General features: G+C 51.3%; 2 protein-coding genes across 2 annotated transcripts; one reads left to right on the top strand and one right to left on the bottom strand.

Annotated features, from left to right (window-relative positions):
- Positions 1–9930: 9930 nt before the first annotated feature.
- SHBG (sex hormone binding globulin) lies at positions 9931–15672 on the bottom strand. Its single transcript, XM_010362381.2, is given in 10 exon segments — positions 9931–10093; positions 10337–10520; positions 10522–10545; positions 11306–11442; positions 11573–11732; positions 11960–12121; positions 12452–12641; positions 12814–12905; positions 13041–13186; positions 15569–15672. Coding segments are annotated over 9 exon segments (1209 nt in total). The 5' UTR covers positions 13152–13186; positions 15569–15672; the 3' UTR covers positions 9931–9944.
- Positions 15673–17504: 1832 nt separating this feature from the next.
- SAT2 (spermidine/spermine N1-acetyltransferase family member 2) lies at positions 17505–19150 on the top strand. The gene is made up of 6 exons (XM_010362378.2): positions 17505–17795; positions 17969–18020; positions 18157–18240; positions 18339–18440; positions 18590–18630; positions 18770–19150. Exons 1-6 carry the CDS (start codon positions 17730–17732, stop codon positions 18935–18937), a joined length of 513 nt encoding a protein of 170 aa, XP_010360680.1. The 5' UTR covers positions 17505–17729; the 3' UTR covers positions 18938–19150.
- The last annotated feature ends 2671 nt before the right edge of the window (positions 19151–21821 follow it).

Here is a 21821-nt window from a genome sequence, read left to right as displayed (position 1 = left end):
GTCTTGAACTCCTGACCTTAGGTGATCCACCCACCTTGGCCTCCCAAAGTGCTGGAATTGTGGTGTGAGCCACCATGCCTGTCCCACTCAATGTGTATCTAGTGAGCATTTGCTTAGAGCCAGGTGCTATTACTATTCTGGTCCCTGTGTTCCTGGGGCTGCCACTCCAGTAGACAATTAACAAAAGCAAACAAATATAATAATTTTATTATTATTATTATTATTATTACTATTACTATTTTGAGATAAAGTCTCATTCTGTCACCCGGGCTGGAGGGCAGTGGTGCAGTCTTGGCTCACTGCAACCTCTGCCTCCTGGGTTCAAGCAATTTTCCTGCCTCAGCCTCCCGAGTAACTGGGATTACACGCATGCACCAACACGCCTAGCTAATTTTTGTTATTTTAGTAGAGACCGGTTTCACCATGTTGGCCAGGCTGGTCTCCAACTCATGACCTCAGGTGATCCGCCTGCCTTGGCCTCCCAAAGTGCTGGGATTACAGGCATGAGCCGCCGTACCTGGCCTAATAATGTTAATATTATGCAGGAAAGATAGAACAGACTAATGTACCAGAGAGTGCCTGGATGGTCAGGAGTGGCCTTACTGAGATGGCAACTTTTTTTTTTTTTTTTTTTTGAGACAGAGTGTCTCTCTGTCACCCAGGCAGGAGTGCAGTGGTATGATCTAGGCTCACTGTAACCTCCGACTCCGGGGTTCAAGCGATTCTCCTGCCTCAGCCTCCTGAGTAGCTGGGACTACAGGTGTGTGCCACCACGCCCAGCTAATTTTTTTGTATTTTTAGTAGAGACAAGGTTTTACCATGTTAGCCAGGATGGTCTCAATCTGCTGACCTCATGATCCGCCCGCCTCGGCCTCGAAAATGCTGGGATTACAGGTGTGAGCCACAGCACCCGGCCTTTTTTTTCTCTCTTTTTTTTTTTTTTGAGATGGAGTCTCTGTCGTCCAGGCTGGAGTGCAATGGCGTGATCTCGGCTCACTCCAACCTTTGCCTCCTGGGTTCAAGTGCTTCTCCTGCCTCAGCCTCCTGAGTAGCTGGGATTACAGGCGTGTGCCACCACGCCCAGCTAATTTTTGTATTTTTAGTAGAAACGGTTCTTCACCATGTTGGTCAGGCTGGTCTCGAACTCCTGACCTCAGGTGATCCACCTGCCTCGGCCTCCCATAGTGCTGAGATTACAGGCGTGAGCCACCACACCCGGCCGCAACTTTTTTTTTTTTTTGAGACAGTCTCTGTCTGTCGCCCAGGCTGGAGTATGGTGGTGCAACTGTGGCTTACTGCAGCCTTGAACTCCTGTGAGGGAAATGACTATTCATGTAAGACTTATACACCCAAAAGGAGGTCTGAGAGGCAAGGGAAGAGATTTCCAGGAAGAAGGAAGTGGAAATGCAAAGGCTAGGCTTTAATGAGCAAAAGCAAGATGAATAGAGTAAGAGATTAAAGAGCTAGGCAGGAGCCAAACCATAAAGGGTCCTTGTAGGCCTAAGAAAATGGTTGGATATTTTTGACCTCATATCCCACGTAGTGGATGTAGTTTGGATTTTAATCCAACCACCATGAAAACAATTCTGTGGCTTCCGGAAGGAGAGTGACATAATTATATTTAATGAAAATCAGGCCGGGCGCGGTGGCTCAAGCCTGTAATCCCAGCACTTTGGGAGGCCGAGACGGGCGGATCACGAGGTCAGGAGATCGAGACCATCCTGGCTAACACGGTGAAACCCCGTCTCTACTAAAAATACAAAAACTAGCTGGGCGAGGTGGCGGGTGCCTGTAGTCCCAGCTACTCGGGAGGCTGAGGCAGGAGAATGGCGTAAACCCGGGAGGCGGAGCTTGCAGTGAGCTGAGATCTGGCCACTGCACTCCAGTCCGGGCGACAGAGCGAGACTCCGCCTCACAAAAAAAAAAAAAAAGAAAATCAGCTGGGCGCAGGGGCTCATGCCTATAATCTCGGCACTTTGGGAGGGCCAGGCAGGCAGATCATTTGAGGTCAGGAGTTCAAGACCAGACTGGCCAACATGACGAAACCCCATCTATACTAAAAATAGAAAAATTATCACGCCTGTAATCCCAGCACTTTGGGAGGCCTAGGCGGGCTGATCACTTGAGGTTAGGAGTTCCAGACCAGCCTGGCCAACATGTGAAACCCTGTCTCTACTAAAAATACAAAACTAGCTAGGCAGCTGGGTGCAGTGGCTCACGTCTGTGATCCCAGCACTTTGGGAGGCCGAAGCAGGCAGATCATGTGGTCAGGAGTTTGAGAGCAGCCTGACCAACATAGTGAAACCCCATCTCTACAAAAAATACAAAACATCAGCCGGGAGTGGTGGTGGGCACTTGTAATCCCAGCTACTCTGGAGGCTAAGACAGGAGAATCACTTGAACCCAGGAGGCAGAGGTTGCAGTGAGCCAAGGTTGTGCCATTACACTCCAGCCTTGGCAACACTGCGAGACTCTGTCTCAAAAAAAAAAAAGACTGGGCGCGGTGGCTCATGCCTGTAATCCCAGTACTTTGGGAGGCCAAGGCAGGCGGATCACCTGAAGTTGGGAGTTCAAGACCAGCCTGACAAACATGGAGAAACCCCATCTCTACTAAAAATACAAAACCAGCTGGTTGGCCGGGCGCGGTGGCTCAAGCCCGTAATCCCAGCACTTTGGGAGGCCGAGACGGGCGGATCACGAGGTCAGGAGATCGAGACCATCCTGGTGAACACGGTGAAACCCCCATCTCTACTAAAAATGCAAAAAACTAGCCGGGCGAGGTGGCGGGCACCTGTAGTCCCAGCTACTCAGGAGGCTGAGGCAGGAGAATGGCGTAAACCCGGGAGGCGGAGCTTGAAGTGAGCTGAGATCCGGCCACTGCACTCCAGCCCAGGCGACAGAGCAAGACTCCGTCTCAAAAAAAAAAAAAAAAAAAAAAAAAAAAAGGGCCGGGTGCGGTGGCTCACGCCTATAATCCCAGCACTTTGGGAGGCCAAGGCAGGCGGATCATGAGGTCAGGAGATCGAGACCACCCTGGTTAACATGGTGAAACCTGGTCTCTACTTAAAAAATACAGAAAAGAATAGCCGGGCTTGGTTGCGGGCACCTGTAGTCCCAGCTACTCGGGAGGCTGAGGCAGAAGAATGGCATGAAGCCGGGAGGTGGAGCTCACAGTGAGCCGAGACTGCACCACTGCACTCCAGCCTGGGTAACAGAGGGAGACTCTGTCTCAAAACGACAACAACAATAACAACAAAACTAGCTGGGAGTGGTGGCACATGCCTGTAATCCTAGCTACTTGGGAGGCTGAGGCAGGAGAATCGCTTGAACCTGGGAGGTGGAGGCTGCAGTGAGCTGAGATCACGCCATTGCACTCCAGCCTGGGCGATAAGAGTGAAACCTCATCTCAAAAAAAAAAAAGTTGGCCGGGCGCGGTGGCTCAAGCCTGTAATCCCAGCGCTTTGGGAGGCCGAGACGGGCGGATCACGAGGTCAGAAGATCGAGACCATCCTGGCTAACATGGTGAAACCCCGTCTCTACTAAAAAATACAAAAAACTAGCCGGGTGAGGTGGCGGGCGCCTGTAGTCCCAGCTACTCGGGAGGCTGAGGCAGGAGAATGGCGTAAACCCGGGAGGCGGAGCTTGCAGTGAGCTGAGATCCGGCCACTGCACTCCAGCCCGGGCGACAGAGCGAGACTCCGTCTCAAAAAAAAAAAAAAAAAAAAAAAAAAAAAAAAAAAAAAAAAAAAAAAGTTAACCTGGTGTCATGGGGCACATGCCTGTAATCCCAGCTACTCAGGAGACTGAGGCAGGAGAATCCCTTGAACCCAGGAGCCAGAGGTTGCAGTGAGCCAAGATCATGCCACTTTGCTCCAGCCTGGGTGACAGAGTAAGACTTTGCCTTAAAAAAAAAAGAAAAATTGAGCCGGATGTGGTGGTTCACGCCTATAATCCCAGCACTTTGGGAGGCCAAGGAGGGTGGATCACCTGAGGTCAGAAGTTCAAGACCAGCCTGGTCAACACGGTGAAACCCCTTCTCTACTAAATATACAAAAAAAATTAGCCGGGTGTGGTGGCAGGCGCCTGAAATCCCAGCTACTCAGGAGGCTGAGGCAAGAGAATCACTTGAACCCGGGAGGCAGAGGTTACAGTGAGCCGAGATCCCGTCACTGTGCTCCAGCCTGGGCAACAACAGTGAAATTTTGTCTCAAAAAAAAAATTTTTTTTTAATGAAAATCACCATGGCTGGCTCACGCCTGTAATCCCAGCATTTTGGGAGGCCGAGGCAGGTAGATCACGAGGTCAGGGGATTGAGACCATCCTGGCTAACATGGTGAAACCCCGTCTCTACTAAAAATACAAAAAAAATTAGTTAGGTGTGGTGGTGCATGTCTGTAATCCCAGCTACTCAGGAAGCTGAGGCAGGAGAATAGCTTGAACCCAGGAGTTGGAGGTTGCAGTGAGATGAAATCACGCCACTGCACTTCAGCCTCGGCAACAGAATGAGACTCTGTCTCAAACAAAAAAAAGAAGAAGAAGAAGGAAAAGAAGAATAGATAAGAAGATAAAGTTTATTCACTGACCAGATAAAGCTTCAACTACTCAGCAGGACACACAAGGCCACATAGCCCAAGGAGACCCCATCTGCCCTCACTCCATCTCAGCCTGCCCATGGTTCAGCCACATCACACGCCCTCCCTCATCTTTTTTTTTTTTTTTTTTTTTTTGAGGCGGAGTCTCACTCTGTCGCCCAGGCTGGAGTGCAGTGGCCGGATCTCAGCTCACTGCAAGCTCCGCCTCCCGGGTTTACGCCATTCTCCTGCCTCAGCCTCCTGAGTAGCCGGGACTATAGGCGCCGGCCACCTCGCCCCGCTAGTTTTTTGTATTTTTTGTGGTAGAGACGGGGTTTCACCGTGTTAGCCAGGATGGTCTCGATCTCCTGACCTCGCGATCCACCCATCCCAAAGTGCTGGGAATACAGGCTTGAGCCACTGCGCCCGGCACCTCCCTCATCTTTCATACCCAGCAGGCTCAGACTAATATGTCAAGAACTATGTGTGAGATTAATAAGAATGGCATTTCTCATATATATTGAGATAGATAGATATATATTGAGAGAGATATATATATATCATATATTGAGCACTTTCTGTATGCCAAACACTATGCTAGACATTAAAATGTCTACATGATTTCATAAAATCTTCACAGCAACCTTCTAAGATAGAGAAACTTCCCATTTTATAGATGGGGAAACAGAGTAATAGAGGTTTAGTCATTTGTTCAACTTCACACATCTAACAACTTGCTCATTTCGTTTTTTTTATTTTTTTGTTTTCTTGTTTCAGAGTCTCACTCTGTTGCCCAGGCTGGAGTGCAGTGGTGCAGTCTCAGCTCACTGCAACCTCCGCCTCCCGGGTTCAAGGGATTCTCCTGCCTCAGCCTTCCCAGTAGCTGAGATTACAGGAGCCTGCCACCACGCTCAGCTAATTTTTTGTATTTTTAGTAGAGATGGGGTTTCACCATGCTGGCCAGGCCGGTCTTAAACTCCTGACTTCGGGTGATCCGTTCACCTTGGCCTCCCAAAGTGCTGGGATTACAGGCATGAGCCACCTCGTCCAGTCATAACTCATTTCTTTGATGGTCCATAGTAGAACTAGCAACCAGGTTCCTTGGCATCTCAGATACCTCTGCTAAAGCATTTCACATGTCTGTCTCTCTCTCAAGACCCTGGTTCTGCCCGGGCATGGTGGCTCATGCCTGTAATCCCAGCACTTTGGGAGGCCAAGGTAGGCGGATCACCTGAGGTCAGGAGTTTGAGACCAGCCCGGCCAACATGGTGAAATCTTGTCTCTACTAAAAATACAAAAATTAGCCAGGCGTGTTGGTGCATGCCTATAATCTCAGCTACTTGAGAGGCTGAGCAGGAGAATCACTTGAACCCAGGAAGCAGAAGTTGCAGTGAGCCAAGATCGTGCCATCGCACTCCAGCCTGGGCAACAGAGCAAGACTCTGTCTCAAAAGAAAAAAAAAAGGCCGGGCACGGTGGCTCACGCCTGTAATCCCAGCACTTTGGGAGGCCGAGGCAGGCTGATTACCTGAGGTCAGGAGTTCGAGACCAGCCTGGTCAACATGGTGAAACCCCGTCTCTACTAAAAATACAAAAATTAGCCAGGTGTGGTGGCACATGCCTGTAGTCCCATGTACTTGGGAGGCTGAGGCAGGAGAATTGCTTGAGCCTGGGAGATGGAGGTTTCAGTGAGCTGAGATCGTGCCACTGTACTCCAGCCTGACCAAAACAGCGAGACTCTGTCTCAAAAGAAAAAAAAAGACCCTAGTTCTCCATGGCCAGTACCAAGTTTTATTCATCTTTAGATTCCCTGTGGTGGACTACACAGTGTTTGGCCAATGTATCAGCAGCCAATACATGCTAATTGAAAGAAAGTTCGGTGGGGGAGGTGGGCAGCAAGGAGGGGGAGAGAGAGACAGTGAGAGAGAGGCAGTGGGTAGGATGGAGTGAGTGGGTAGATCAGGCCCAGAGGCTTCAGGGTGTGCTGCCAAGCTCTGAAAAGTTTTTGGGGGTGTGGGGAAGGCAGAGGACACTGGGCAGGCATCGTAGGTGCCCTTGGTGGGGGCCTGGCAAAGTCGATGTCAAAGCGAAGTCGGTCTTAATGAAAGAGTGTAGACAGCTCTGGATGGTAATCAGGAATCCTGGAATCTAGGGCAGGCTGGGGAAAGAGAGGTTGGGGGCCCAGTGTCCTGGAGAGGGTGGGGTGGAGGGAGGAGAGAAAAGCCAGCTCCAGGGAGATTCCAGGGACAAAAGGTCAGGATGTTGGCACTTGGAACAATCCCCTTGGTGGGTACCCAGGTGCATCCGGGCTCTCTAATCCCCCTCCCTGCTGGCTCGTACTCCACAGGCCTCCACAGGACGACTTCTTTTCATTATTCAGGTCTCTGCTCAAGTGACTTTCCTGACCACCCAGCTAATGTTGCCCCTCCCCTCCCCCTCCTATTATATTACAGGATTTTATTCCCTTTATTGTTCTGAGCGCTATCTGAAATAATCCTGCTTATTTATTTGTGTTCTTGTTTGTGTCTACTTCCCCTCTACTATACTATAAGTTCCATCAGAGTGGGAATGGTAATGGTATTTGTCCTTTTCTTTTTTTCTTTTCTTTTTTTTTTTTTTGAGATGGAGTCTCGTTCTGTCACCCAGGCTGGTGTGCAGTGGTGTGATCTCCGCTCACTGCAAGCTCCGCCTCCCGGGTTCACGCCATTCTCCTGCCTCAACCTCCCAAGTAGCTGGGACTACAGGTGCCCGCCACCACGCCCGGCTAATTTTTTGTATTTTTAGTAGACATGGGGTTTCACTGTGTTAGCCAGGATGGTCTCGATCTCCTGACCTCGTGATCTGCCCACCTCGGCCTCCCAGAGTGCTGGGATTCCAGGCATGAGCTACCATGCCCGTCCTGTGTTTGTCCTTTTCACCAACAAATCCTCAGTATCTAGAACAGTGCCTGGTACTAAGCAGATGCTCAGGTGGCCTAGGTTAACCCTCAACATCAACAAGGGGCCAGAATTAAATTTGGATGCCCTCTCCATGCTGAAGACTCCGCTACAAACCCTGCTGGCTGGGTGGAGGCAGTTGTAGATCCTGAGAGAGCCTATAGGGTCAAGATTAGGAGAGGTACAAGGTGGGGCTTGGGATTTGTGTCTTCTACCCTAGCGACTCCCCAGGGCCTCCTTACCCTGGGGTCATTTAGGTCCTGGCTGATCCCTGCAGAAAGGGACAGCAGCTCCAATGAGTGACTCAGCCTGCTGCCTGGGTTACTGGTGAAAAGATTCTTGTAAGAGACTAGGAGGCTTGGGTACTGGGATTCTCATGGGGTCTAGAGATGAGGTATGCTTTAACCTAATGGTTCTTTTTAAGTTTTTAAAAAAATTTTTTTTGAGACAGTCTCTCTCTGTAACCCAGGTTGGACTGCAGTGGCATGATCTCGGCTCACTGCAAACTCCACCTCCTGGGTTCAAGCAATTCTCCTGCCTCAACCTCCTGAGTAGCTGGGATTACAGGCACCCGCCACCATGTCCGGCTAATTTTCGCATTTTTAGTAGAGATGGGATTTCACTATGTTGGCCAGTTTGGTCTCAAACTCCTGACTTCAGGTGATCCGCCCACCTCGTCCTCCCAAAGTGCTGGGATTAAAGGTGTGAACCACCCCACCTGGCTAACCTAATGGTTCTTGAGAGGAAAGAGGATGGAGGGCTTGAGCCCCAGGGCTCCTTAGTAGGCTGGGAGCTTTGGACTACGACACAAGGGTTCCTAAGGGGGCTGAAGACTGGAAGCTGGGGTGGGGGTGGGGGCTAGCGGCTTGGACACGAGGGTTCCCCAGGGAGGGATGCTGGGGCACCAGCATTCTCCAGAGGTCTGTGGTTGAGAGCTGGGTCACCATATTCTTTGAGGGCAGAAATATTCCTGAATCTGTCTGTTTTTCCCAGCTGGGACCAGCACAAGCCAGTTCTTGCTTAATGGAGTAGAGACAAATTCGTCTGTGAATGAGCAAGTGGACCAAGACTACGAGAGAGAGAGAGATAGAGAGAGAGAGAGAGAGAGAGAGAGAGAGAGAGAGAGAGAGGCGACTTTCTCCCTGTGCTCTCCTCCCTTTCTCTTTCTCCCTGCCTCCACCCCTTTTTCCAGAACCCCTACCCACATCTGTCTGTGACCCTCTCACGCCCCCTGCTGCTCCTTCCCTGGGCAGCAATGGCCAGTCCAAGGACCAGATGACTGAGATGTCAAAATCCCATCTCTTTTCTTCCTCCTGATCCCTCTGGACCAGCCACAGAGGCAGGAAACTGGAGTCTCAAAGGGAGTAACTTCTGCGGAACGAGGTGGGTCCTGGCTTCCAGAAAGTGACCTGTATCCAGAGTATGTCTGTCTGTTGGGATTTTTGCTGGGATCTCAACCTAAGAAGTCCTCATTTCCAGCCGGATGCGATGGCTCACGCCTGTAATCCCAGCACTTTGGGAGGCCGAGGCAGGAGGATCACCCAAGGTCAGGAGTTCTAGACCAGCCTGGCCAACATGGTGAAATCCCATCTCTACTAAAAATACAAAAAATTAGCCGGGGGTGGTGGTGCACGCCTGTAATCCTAGCTACTCGGAGGCTGAGGCAAAAGAATCGCTTGAACACAGGAGGCGGAGGTTGCAGTGAGCCAAGATCACACCATTGCACTCCAGCCTGGGCAACAAGAGCAAAACTGTGTCTCAAAACAAAACAAAACAAAAAAAGAAGTCCTCATTTCCTCAAAGAACCTCTCCTTGACATTCAGACTAAGTTAAGGCCTCCTAGTCTCCATGTTTTCCTTTTTTTTTCTTTTCTTTTTCTTTTTCTTTTTTTTTTTTTTTTTTTTCAGACAGTCTTGCTCTGTCACCCAGGCTGGAGTGCAGTGACATTATCTTGACTCACTGCAAGCTCTGCCTCCCGGGTTCACGCCATTCTCCTGCCTCAGCCTCCTGAGCAGCTGGGACTACAGGCGCCCGCCGCCACACCCGGCTAATTTTTTTTTTTTGTATTTTTAGTAGAGACGGGGTTTCACCGCGTTAGCCAGGATGGTCTCGATCACTCGACCTCGTGATCTGCCTGCCTCGGCCTCCCAAAGTGCTGGGATTACAGGCATGAGCTACAGCGCCCGGCCAGTCTCCACGTTTTCACAACTCTCCGATTCTCCTTTATCAGTGCTTCCAACTATCCACTTATTAGTCTTTGATGGATGTCTGCTTCCCTATGGGACTGTGGGCACCAAGAGGGTAGGAACGAGAGTGTTTTTGCTCATCAAGACAACTCAATGCTTGGCACAGTGCCTGGTACATTGCTAGTGCACAGTGAATATTTGTTGAATAAATGAATAATAAGTAACTTTCAAAGGGGGTTCTTAGGTGGAGCTTTAATGGGAAGCGTCAGTGCCATTGCCTGGGCTCTGGGGGCAGCTGTGAGTCCAGATCTCATGGCTTCTGTTCAGGGCCCGGTCCACATCCAGCCTCTGACCTTGTGCCCAAAGGCCATGCAGGCAAAAAGAAGTGGAAGAGTCTTCTCCTAGAGGGAGGTAGTGCAAAGGTGGTATTAGAAGAGTAAGGTGGCTCAGATCCAGAATCTTCTCCCCACTTTTCCACTCCTCCAACCTGAGTTTTCAGAAGCACTACCTCCCACTGCCTGCTATCTTCTTCTTGTGGCCGATTCTTCTTCCCTCCCAGAGGTTTCCTTCCTCTCAAAATGTGCCCCCTCCCTTGAGCTGTTTCCAATGGTGTGCTCATGAACTTGAACATCATTCTCTCTTACCTGGTAAAGCCCCCAGGAAGAGACGCCCTTGAGGCTTGGCCCAGACGTTAAGGAGGGAAGCCAAGCCTAAGGGAGGCAGGGCAAGGACCTCCATCTTTGGTCCTTGGCTCAAGACCACCCTGGACATACTCAGCTTCAGCTGAAGAGGGAGTCCCAAGACCAGGGGCAGATCCATCCCTGGGCCCTGACCCGGAAGACAGCACCACCTTCTGCAGAGTGTGTGGGAAAGGGACGATAGAGAGGGAGGGAAGAATGAGCAGGGACTACTGCTTGTGGCCTCACCCCTAGCTGCCTTAATTCTGCCTCTTCGCTATGCCTCCACCTACTGGCCATTCTCACCACTTAAATCTTGCCCTAATTTTGTTTGGCTTGACCCTTTTTGAAACCACATCTACCCCAAGTAAATAAGCACTCTAAGTCAAAACTGTTTGCTTGCTGTGGGCAGCTTCAAGATATGTCCCTCGCCCCTACCACCCACCTGAGTGCCATCCGTAAACCTTATTTTTATTTTTTTTGAGACGGGGTCTCACTGTGGCCCAGGTCAGAGTACAGTGGCACCATCATAGCTCACTGCAGCCTCAAACTCCTGGGCTCAAGTAAACCTCCTGCCTCAGGCTCCTAAGTAGCCAGGGCAGCAGACATGTGCTACTATGCCTGGCTAATTTTTTTTTTTTTTTTTTTTTTTTTTTTTTTTTTTTTTTTTTGACAGAGGTCTCTGCTATGTTGCCCAGGCTGATGTCAAACTCCTGGCCTCAGGTGATCCTCTGGTCTTGGCCTCCAGCACCTGGGATTACAGGCATGCACCACCATGCCTGGCTAATTATTAATGAAAAACAATTTTGTGGAGCCAGAGTCTCGCTATGTTCCCTGGGCTGGAAGTCTTCCTAATATTGACAGTTTGGACTCCCCTCTTCCCTCATTGCTCCAGGCTCCACTGAATACAAGCAGCGCCCCATTGTCCCCCTTTACTTGATCTTGGAGGTGGAGACTGAGCCAAGATGGGTTCTCCGGTGTCCCAAGAGAAAGGAGGTGGCCTGAGCCTGCTGCCTGCTTGAGTCCCAGGTCCAAAGAGAAGGCCCAGGGCTCTGCATGAGGCTGGGGAATGTCTGTGGGGAGAAATGATTATCCTGAGGCCTCAAAGCTGGAGCTTGAAGGAGGAAAGGGGCCAGTGGTGGAGGGAGACAGAGGCAGGCTGAGCTGGCCAGGGTGGGAAAAACACACTACAAGGAAATCTACCTCGGAGATTGAATTCTGCATGAGTCCCTGGAGGGAGAAATATCCCAGGATTTGATTCTACATCACAGCTTCTGAGGCTAGTGGGGGCAGATGCTGAGATCTCAGCCTGTTTGTCCAGCCAGGAATCCCGGCGCAGGCAGCCATCCAGGGCAGGAACCAGCTGGAGTGTGACAGAGGTAAGATACGGGGATGTAGAAATCAGGGCATCGGAGCCCCAGTCCTGGCCACTCTGCCCTCAGTTTACTCTCTTCCAAGCATTTGGCCTCCCCCTTGCAGCTCTCAACCCATCCCCTCTCCCTAAAATCTTGGACTTAGATTCCCATGGCCACCCACCCAGCAGTGCTTTACGGAGCCTTGGCTAGGGTTCCACCCCTGGGATGTAGTTACCGGCAACCGAAGATTGGAAGCGGGGAAGAGCAGCCCCCCAAGCGCAATCCTCATGATGGGATGCCGTTTGCTGGTCAGGGGCCCAGAGACCTGTCTCAGGCGCAGCACCTCCTCCCCATCCACCTTCAGTAGCACAGAGTCCCCATCCATCTTGACTTCCACCTGCAGGAAGGTGGGAAGCAGAATCAGAGGCCCCTGAGATCTGTCTCTGCCACCTTCCTGTGAGGCAGCCTAGTACTATAGTGGAAAGAACATGCCTTGAAGAAGCAGCTAGCATCCTTGGCTGTGGGTCAGTCAGGTCTTGTCACTTATGTACTAACTGAGCCTTAGAATTCCCATCAGAAAAGATGGGGCCAAGAATAGCTACTTTGTGGGAGTTCGTGTGGATTAAATGAGATGACAGTGGTAAAGGGATGCCCAATAACTTGGTTTCGTTCCCTTTCCTCAGACCAGCTCCAGACATCCCTCCCCTGAGGACCAGAGCTAGCTTACCTGGTGCCATCTCCCGTCATCCAGTCGTGGTCCAGCACCCACCGTAAGCTGGGCCCAGTGATTGTGCAGTTGGATCTCAGGCCTGCCGTCCCGAAGTCCCAGCATAAACCAGTCGTCCTTAGGGTTGGTATCCCCATAAAAAATCACTCCCTCTGGGTCCCAGGTTCGAACCTCAAAGGAGGAGGAGGTTCTGGAAGGACTCAGAAGGAAAAGATTGTGTATGTCATGTGCCCTCTGAGAGCCAGTGTGGTTTGGGGGACATGGTGTTCACAGATAAGGAAAGGAAGACAGGGAAAAGAGAACAGCTGATGGAGACGGGGCAGAGCCAGGGGACTGGGTCAAGGGCTAGGTCAACCCCCTACTTTGTGATCTTGGTGAGGTTAAAGGTCATGACAGCGGCAGGCTCTTGTCCTGGGCCATTGCTGAGGTGGACAGCCGGAGGGTCCTGGGCCCTCTATCAGAAAGAGAAAACAAACAAGGCTGAGTAGGGACATGTCAGAGACAGACAGAGGGAGAGGCCCTGCTACAGGGCCAGAGGAGGAGAGAAGGGAAGACTGCATGAACTGAGAGCCCTGTCCCACTCCTGCACCTGGGTGGGGAGAACAGGTCTCAGGGCCCATCCCTGGTGGGTGTGATGCAGTAGTAGCAACAGCAACAACAGCAGCCGGCGCGAGGTGGCCGTTGGGCCTCTGCTCTCCATAATCAGCCACTGTTCACTCGGCGGCTCAGACAACTCTTGGGAGAATGTGTAGAGGCAGGCAGCCTTGTATGTAGGCGGTGGAGGGTTAAAGGTTGCCCAGGGGGAGGGGGTAAAGGAAACAGGGGCACTGACCCTTGACCCCTGCCCAGGGGCCCAGTCACAAGACCCAGCTGCCACCCCTCTGGGGATCAATGGGGTGAAGGACAGAGTCCCCTCCACTATCATCCTCCACTGCCTAGAAAATTTCTGAACTGGGAGAGGATATTCCATCTCCCCCCTCCTCCTCTAGGGCCTGGTCTAGGTCCTCCAAGATTTCCGTCCACGTGGGGAGGCTGCATTCACAGGCCTGTGGTCTAGAAACAGTCCTGCCCTGCGTCCCAAGTAGCATCCTGTATCAGGACTAGAAATGAGATAATGGAATCCTAAATTTCTAGCTGAGTGACCTTGGGCAAGTCACTTCACCTTTGTGCTTCAGCGTTCCTGTCTGTAAAATGAGGAAAATAATATTTTACAGGGTGACTGTGAAAGAAGGTTCATTGAGAAAATGCAGGCACAGTGCCTGGCATCTGGTCTGAACTCTTCCCCCAGTCTTTTCCCAGGCCTCTGAGGCCTGTCTGCCAGGAAGGTATTGTCTGTGTGTATGATATAGTGAATGTTAAGAAGGGACCTACCCCCGCCTCCCAGTTATCTTCCCTTATCCATTTATTACAGGGCCTAAACAGTCTAGCAGTAGAAATTCATCACCCACTCCCTGACCCATTTTATTTTATTTTATTTTATTTTATTTTATTTTATTTTAGACAGAGTCTTGTTCTGTCACTCAGGCTGGAGTGCAGTGGCATGATCTTGGCTCACTGCTGCCTCTGCCTCTCGAGTTCAAGCGACCCTCCTATCTCAGCCTCCTAAGTAGTTGGGACTACAGGTGCACGCACCACCATGCCCAGTTAATTTTTTTGTATTTTTAGTAGAGACGGGGATTTCACCATGTTGGCCAGGGTGGTCTCGAACCTCTGACCTCAAATGATCCGCCCACCTCAGCCTCCCAAAGTACCTGGATTACAGGCGTTAGCCACAAGGCCCAACCCTCCCTGACCTATTTTATTTTATTTATTTATTTTGAGATGGAGTTTCGCTCTTGTTGCCCAGGCTGGAGTGCAATGGCACAATCTCGGCTCACTGTAACCTCCACCTCCCAGGTTCAACCAATTATCCTGTCTCAGGATCCCGAGTAGCTAGGATTAAAGGCATACGCCATCACACCTGGCTAATTTTTGTATTTTTAGTAGAGAGGGGATTTCACCATGTTGGTCAGTTTGGTCTCAAACTCCTGATCTCAGGTGATCCACCTGCCTCTGCCTCCCAAAATGCTGTGATTACAGGCGTGAGCCACTGCGCCACCCCGTGACCCATTTTAAAATGCAAATGACAGACCGGGCTCGGTGGCTCACATCTGTAATCCCATTACCTTGGGAGGCTGAGGCAGGCAGATCACTTGAGGTCAAGAGTTCCAGACCAGCCTGGCCAACATGGTGAAACCCCATCTCTACTAAAAATACAAAACTTAGCCAAGTGTGGTTGCCCATGCCTGTAATCCCAGCTACTCTGCGGGTGAGGCAGGAGAATCGCTTGAACCCCGGAGGGAGAGGTTGCAGTGAACCGATATCACGCCACTGCACTCCAGCCTGAGTGACAGAGTGAGAATCTGTCCAAAGAAAGAAAGAAAGAGGCCGGGCGCGGTGGCTTAAGCCTGTAATCCCAGCACTTTGGGAGGCCGAGACGGGCAGATCACGAGGTCAGGAGATCGAGACCATCCTGGCTAACACAGTGAAACCCCGTCTCTACTAAAAATACAAAAAACTAGCCGGGCGAGGTGGCGGGCGCCTGTAGTCCCAGCTACTCGGGAGGCTGAGGCAGGAGAATGGCGTAAAACCCAGGAGGCGTAACTTGCGTGAGCTGAGATACGGCCACTGCCAGGTCCAGCATGGGAGCCAGAGGGAGACTCCGTCTGAAGAAAGCAAGAAGGGAAGGAAGGAAGGAAGGAAGGAAGGAAGGAAGGAAGGAAGGAAGGAAGGAAGGAAGGAAGGAAGGAAGGAAGGAAGGAAGGAAGGAAGGAAGGAAGGAAGGGAGGGAGGGAGGGAGGGAAGAATTAGCCAGGTGTGCCGGTGCGTGACTGTAGTCCCAGCTACTCCGGAGGCTAAGGCAGGAGGATCGCTTGAACTCGGGTGGTGGAGGCTGCAGTGAGCGGAGATCGCGCCACTGCACCCCAGCCTGGGCGACAAAGCAATACTCCATCTCCAAAAATAAATAAATAAATAAATAAAACATTTAAAAAATGCAGATGCCGCCGAGAGGTAACACTTCATCCTACTCAAGAGCTACAGGAAACAGCTTTCAGAGCTGGGGTTCTTAAGGCTTACCCAGGGTCTGGGGGGGTGAGTGAGCCTGAGGCTAAAGCAGGTTATCACCGCATGCGTCAATTTAAAAAGCACTGCCGGGGAGCCTTTGAACCACGGGGTAACTCGATCGAGGCTGGGACACCCACACAACCGCAAGGAAGCGGCCGCACTCCAATCTTGACCTCTACCGGGGGCCCAGTCACGAGATCCAGCTGTCGGGGGTGGGACTTGGGGGGCGGGGCTGAGTCTATTCTTCAAGCTGATTGGCTGACGGTTGTGCCCCCTGCTGCGACAGAATTCGAGGGGGTGAGGCTTTGCCCGGCTGTGAGGACCGCCTCGCTGGCCCACTCTCTCCGCCTGGACTGCACCGGAATCCCAGCCCCACTTCCCAGGCCGCGGCTACCCCGCCGTCCCCGCCACTCCCTCTGGAACCAGAGGGCCATGGACTTGTACAAGGCCCTAGGAGCCCGAGATCTGATGGAAGCTGAGGGCTGGCATTTCTTCCGCTTTGAAGGACAGGCGACCAGAAAGTTGGCAGGAAAGTGAGGCCATCCCCAGGGGGATCTCTCTCTTGAGTTTCTCCTTCCCCACCAGCTCAAGCACTCTTCAGCAACTATTTCCACAGACACTGACGCTGAGGTCTCCCTGGAGGAAGGAGGGTTGGGGGTGCCTATCCTCAAGTACTGGAAGAGCAAAATTGAGGGAGAGACCTTTCTTCCTTGTTGAGGGTGAAAAATAAGAATTGCATGACCTGATGTGGTGTTGGGTCGATAAGGCAATAAGCCTCAGCCACTCCAAGACCCTTCGTGAGTGTTCTGGTCAGCAGAAGTTGCTCCTTGGGGAACGGGTGGGCCCAAGATGACCTTTACCCTCAGTGGGCTCGAGTCTTGGCTCTGCCCTGTGGAATATAGGGAAAAGAAGAGCAAGGGACAACCTTGTGGGTCACATTTGGGACCCAGACAAAGACCTCAAATGTCTGAACTGAGCTGTACCAGATCCAAGACTGAGGCAGGCTTATCCCTCAGCCGACAGAACAAGTTGCCACCTCGTGTTGGCATTGCAAGGGGTGCTGGGAGGCCAGGCGCAGTGGCTCATGCCTATAATCCTGACACTTTGGGAGGCTGAGGTAGGAGGATTGCTTGAGGCCAGGAGTTTAAGACCAACCTGAGCAACATGGCGTGATCCTATATCTACAAAAAAAAAAAAAAAAAAAAAATTAGCCAGGCATAGTAGTGCACACCTGTAGTCCTAGGAGGCTGAGGGAAAGAGGATCGCTTGAGCCCAGTAAGTTAAGGCTATAAAGAGCTACGATCAGGCCACTGTGTTACTTGGGCAACAGAGTGAGACCGTGTCTAAAAAAGAAAAAAAAAAAAAATTAGCTGGGAGTGCCGGTGCGCGACTGTAGTCCCAGCTACTCCAGAGGCTAAGGCAGGAGGATCGCTTAAACTCGGGAGGCGGAAGCTGCAGTGAGCGGAGATCGCGCCACTACACTCCAGCCTGGAAAACAAAGCAAGACTCAATTTCCAAAAACAAACAAACAAACGAACAAATAAATAAATAAACAAATAAAACATTTTTAAAAATGCAAATGCCCCAGAGAGGTAACACTTCATCCTACTCAAGAGCTGCAGGAAACAGCTTTCAGAGCTGGGGTTCTTAAGGCTTACCCAGGGTCTGGGGGCGTGAGTGAGCCTGAGGCTAAAGCAGGTTATCACCGCATACGTCAATTTAAAAAGCACTGCCGGGGAGCCTTTGAACCGCGGGGTAACTCGATCGAGGTTGGGACACCCACACAACCGCAAGGAAGCCTCCGTACTCCAACCTTGACCTCTACCCAGGGGCCCAGTCACAAGATCCAGCTGTCGGGGGTGGGACTTGGGGGGGCGGGGCTGCGCCTGTTCTCCAAGCTGATTGGCTGACGGTTGTGCCCCCTGCTGCGACAGGATTCGAGGGGGTGGGGCTTTGCCCTGCAGTGAGGACCTCCTCGCTGGCCCACTCTCTCCGCCCTGACGGCCCCGGAATCCCAGCCCCACTTCGCAGGCCGCCGCTACCCCGCCGTCCCGGCCACTCCCGCCACCCTGCTCTCCCAGGCTCTTCAGGATCCAAGCTTGTAGGCCCTTTAAAGGGTCTTGTTGCCGTTTGCGGGGCTGTGAGACTTTGGTCCCAGACAGTGGGGATCCGGATGGCTTCCGTGCGGATCCGAGAGGCCAAGGAGGGAGACTGTGGAGATATCCTGAGGCTGATTCGGGTGAAGAGAGGAGAGAGGGGAGAGGGGAGAGGGCCGGAAACCAGGGGGTCAGAGTGACGCGGCCAGAGCGGGGGCGCAGGAGGCGGGGGCGGGGGAGGGGCTCGCCTTGGGACCCTGCTCGGGGAGCAGCGGGGCCCTTCTGCCCAAATCTAGCCTCCGTACCCACGTCTTAGGAACTAGCCGAGTTCGAAAACCTCTCGGATCAGGTGAAGATCAGTGAAGAAGGTGGGGACTCAGCGCCCAGGTTCTGGCAGAGACTGGGGAGGAAATGAGGGATGGGTCCCCCAGGTGACAGCTCCAGGCTGGGCATAGACCCAGGTTCTCTTTCTCTATCTCTTTGTCACAACTCCAATCTCGGCAGCCCTGAGAGCAGATGGCTTTGGAGAGAATCCTTTCTATCACTGTTTGGTAGCAGAGATTCTTCCAGCGTCTGGGGAGCTACTGGGTAAGAGCAGCTGGGCCTTAGAAGTCCACCTCTCCAGCCGGCCTCAGAAGTCTCCCCACAGGCTCCCAGAAGCGGTACTCCTCTTTTCTCTCTCTCAGGGCCCTGCGTGGTGGGCTATGGAATATACTACTTCATCTACAGTACATGGAAGGGACGCACCATTTATCTGGAGGATATCTATGTGATGCCGGAATATCGGGGTACTGGGCAGAAGCTGAGGCGGGGGTGGGAGCAAAGCACCCCACACACCCCACCATCATCCCCGGTCCCCAGATCCCAGCCTGTGTCCTTTTCTGATTCCCTTCAGCTCAAACAATAGATATTTTTTGCCTCTTTCTCTCCGTAACAGGTCAAGGGATTGGTTCCAAAATAATCAAAAAGGTGGCTGAGGTGAGGAGAGGGGTGGGGGTGACAAGTGAGGACCTAAAGAAGCAAGGGTATATGGAGGGGGGACCCGGGTTGAATGAGGGAGTGAGAAAACCTTTTCCTTTTTTGACCCCAGAAAAGTTAGTGATGTCTTCTCCCACAGGTGGCCTTGGATAAGGGCTGCTCCCAATTCCGCCTGGCTGTCCTGGACTGGAACCAGAGGGCCATGGACTTGTACAAGGCCCTAGGAGCCCGAGATCTGACGGAAGCTGAGGGCTGGCATTTCTTCTGCTTTGAAGGAGAGGCGATGAGAAAGTTGGCAGGAAAGTGACGCTATCCCTAGTGGGATCTCTCTCTTGACTTTCTCCTTCCCCACCAGCTCAAGCACTCTTCAGAAACTATTTCCACAAACACTGACGCTGAGGCCTCCCTGGAGGAAGGAGGGTTGGGGGTGCCTATCCTCAAGTACTGGAAGAGCAGAATTGAGGGAGAGACCTTTCTTCCTTGTTGAGGGTGAAAAATAAATAAGAATTGCATGACCTGATGTGGCGTTGGGACTTTTCTTCTCTTTTCTTTTTTCTTTTCTTTCTTTTTTTTTTTTTTTTTTACAGAGTCTCTGTCCCCCAGGCTGGAGTGCAGTGGCGCGAACTCAGCTCACTGCAACCTCTGCCTCATGGGTTCAAGCCATTCTTCTGCCTCAGCCTCCCAAATAGCTGGTACTACCGGTGCACACCACCATGCCTGGCTAATTTTTGTATTTTTAGTAGAGATGGTGTTTCACCATGCTGGCCAGGCTGGTCTGTAACTCCTGATCTTGTGATATGGCCGCCTCAGCCTCACAAAGTGCTGGGATTACTGGTGTGAGTCACGGCGCCCAGTCCAAAGTCTTTTTTAAATTTTTTTTATTTTTTGTCCCCAAGCTGGAGTGCAATGGTTGGACCTTGGCTCACTGCAACAGCCGCTTCCCGGTTTCAAGCGATTCTCCTGTCTCAGCCTCCTGAGTAGCTAGGATTATAGGCACCTGCCACCACATGCGGTTAATTTTTGTATTTTTGTATTTTTATCCTCCCACCTCGGCCTCCCAAAGTGCTGAGATTACAGGTGGGAGCCACCGCGCCCAGCCCAAAAGTCTTTATTTTCAATCTGGTGTGCCCTACAAAAGCTCACGCCTGGCCGGGCTCAGTGGCTCATGCCTGTGATCCCAGCACTTTGGCAGGCCGAGGCGGGCAGATCATCTGAGGTCAGGAGTTCAAGAGCAGCCTGACCAACATGGCAAAACCCCATCTCTACTAAAAATACAAAATTAGCCAGGCATGGTGGCAAGCGCCCATAATCCCAGCTACTCGGGAGGCTGAGGCAGGAGAATCGCTTGAACCTGGGAGATGGAGGTTGCAGTGAGTCAAGATCATGCCACCGCACTCCAGCCTGGGAAACAAGAGCAAAACTCCATCTCAAAAAAAAAAAAAAAAAAAAAAAAAAAAAAACAAAAAAAAAAAAGCTCATGCCTATAATCCCAGCATTTTGGATTTTGGGAGGCTGGCAAATTGCTTGAGCCCAGGAGTTCAAGAGCAGTCTGGGCAACATAGCAAAATCTTGTCTCTACCAAAAACACAGAAAAAGCCAACACACGATGGCATGCTACTCTAGGCCCAGCTACTGGGGAGGCTGAGGCACGAGAATCACTTGATCCCAGGAAGTGGAGGTTGCAGTGAGCCAAGACCACGCCATTGCACTCCAGCCTGAGTGACAGAGCAATATGCAGTCTCAAAAAAAAAAAAGAAAAAAAAAAAAAAACTCAACACTTTGAGAGGTTAAGGGTGGAGGATCATTTGAGCCAGGAGTTCAAGACCAGCCTAGGCAACATGAGCAAGACTACATCTCTACAAAATTAGGCCGGGTGCAGTGGCTTATCCTTATAATCCCAGCACTTCGGGAGGCGGGCAGATCACTTGAGGTCAGGAGTTCGAGACCAGCCTGGCCAACATGTTGAAACCCCATCTCTACTAAAAATACAAAAATTAGCTGGGTGTGGTGGCACCCATGTAATTCCAACTACTTGGGAGGTTAAGGCATGAGAATCGCTTCAACCCGGGTGGCAGAGGTTGCAGTGAGCTGAGTTTGTGCCACCACACTCCAGCCTGGGTGACAGATGGAGACTCTCTCAAAAAACAGAAAATGGCTGGGCACGGTGGCTCACGCCTGTAATCCTAGCACTTTGGGAGGCCAATGTGGGTGGATTACCAGAGGTCAGGAGTTTGAGACCAGACTGGCCAACATGGTGAAACCCTGTTTCTACTAAAAATACAAAAATTAGCTGGGCTTGGTGGTGCATGCCTGTAATCCCAGCTACTCAGGAGGCTGAGGCAGAAGAATCACTTGAACCTAAGAGGTAGAGGTTGCAGTGAGCCGAGATTGCACTACTGCACTCTGGGCAACAGAGCAAGACTCTGTCTAAGAAACAAACAAACAAAAAAACCCAAAGGAAACAAAAACTAAATAAATAAAATTTGCCCAGGTCAGTAGCAAATGCCTGTAGTCCCAACTACTCAGGAGGCTGAGGTGGGAGGATCACCTGAACCCTAGAGGTCGAGGCTGAAGTGAGTCATGTTTGCACCACTGCACTACAGCCTGGGTGACAGAGTGAGATCCTGTCTCAAAACAAAAACAATAATAGGTTGGGTACAGTGGCTCACACCTGTAATCCCAGCATTTTGGAAAGCCAAGGTGGGTAGATTATTATAATAGAGTCCAATAGTTCAAGACTAACCTGCGCAATAGGGCAAAACCCTGTCTCTGCAAAAAATACAAAAACATTAGCTGAGCGTGGTGGCAAATGCCTGTAGTTCCAGCTACTGGGGGGTTGAGATGGGAGGATGGCTTGAGCTCAGGAGTTTGAGGCTACAGTGAATTGAAAACCTGCCAATGCACTCCAGCCTGGGTGACAGAGCAAAGCCCGGTCTCAAAAAGCAAATTTTAATCACTAATGCAGAAGATAAAAGAGTATAAACTAGTAAACTTAATACTCCCAACATCTTTTTTGTTTGTTTGAGATGGTGTTTCGCTCTTGTTGCCCAGGCTGGAGTGCAATGGTGCCATCTCACTCACCACAACCTTCGCCTCCTGGGTCCAAGCAATTCTCCTGCCTTAGCCTCCTGAGTAGCTGGGATTACAGATACGCGCCACCACACCCGGCTCATTTTGTATTTTTAATAGAG

The sequence above is a fragment of the Rhinopithecus roxellana genome, chromosome 19 (genome assembly GCF_007565055.1).
Source record: "Rhinopithecus roxellana isolate Shanxi Qingling chromosome 19, ASM756505v1, whole genome shotgun sequence".
Taxonomy (NCBI): Eukaryota; Metazoa; Chordata; class Mammalia; order Primates; family Cercopithecidae; genus Rhinopithecus; species Rhinopithecus roxellana.
This window is presented reverse-complemented; position numbering and strand designations above follow the sequence as displayed.

Bases quoted from the DNA above. Each gene is read 5' to 3' on its own strand.
- SAT2 (XM_010362378.2), top strand. From the start codon at position 17,730: ATGGCTTCCGTGCGGATCCGAGAGGCCAAGGAGGGAGACTGTGGAGAT. The intron at 17,796-17,968 runs GTGAAGAGAGGA...CCCACGTCTTAG, and splicing joins ATATCCTGAGGCTGATTCGG to GAACTAGCCGAGTTCGAAAA. The intron at 18,631-18,769 runs GTGAGGAGAGGG...CTTCTCCCACAG, and splicing joins TAATCAAAAAGGTGGCTGAG to GTGGCCTTGGATAAGGGCTG.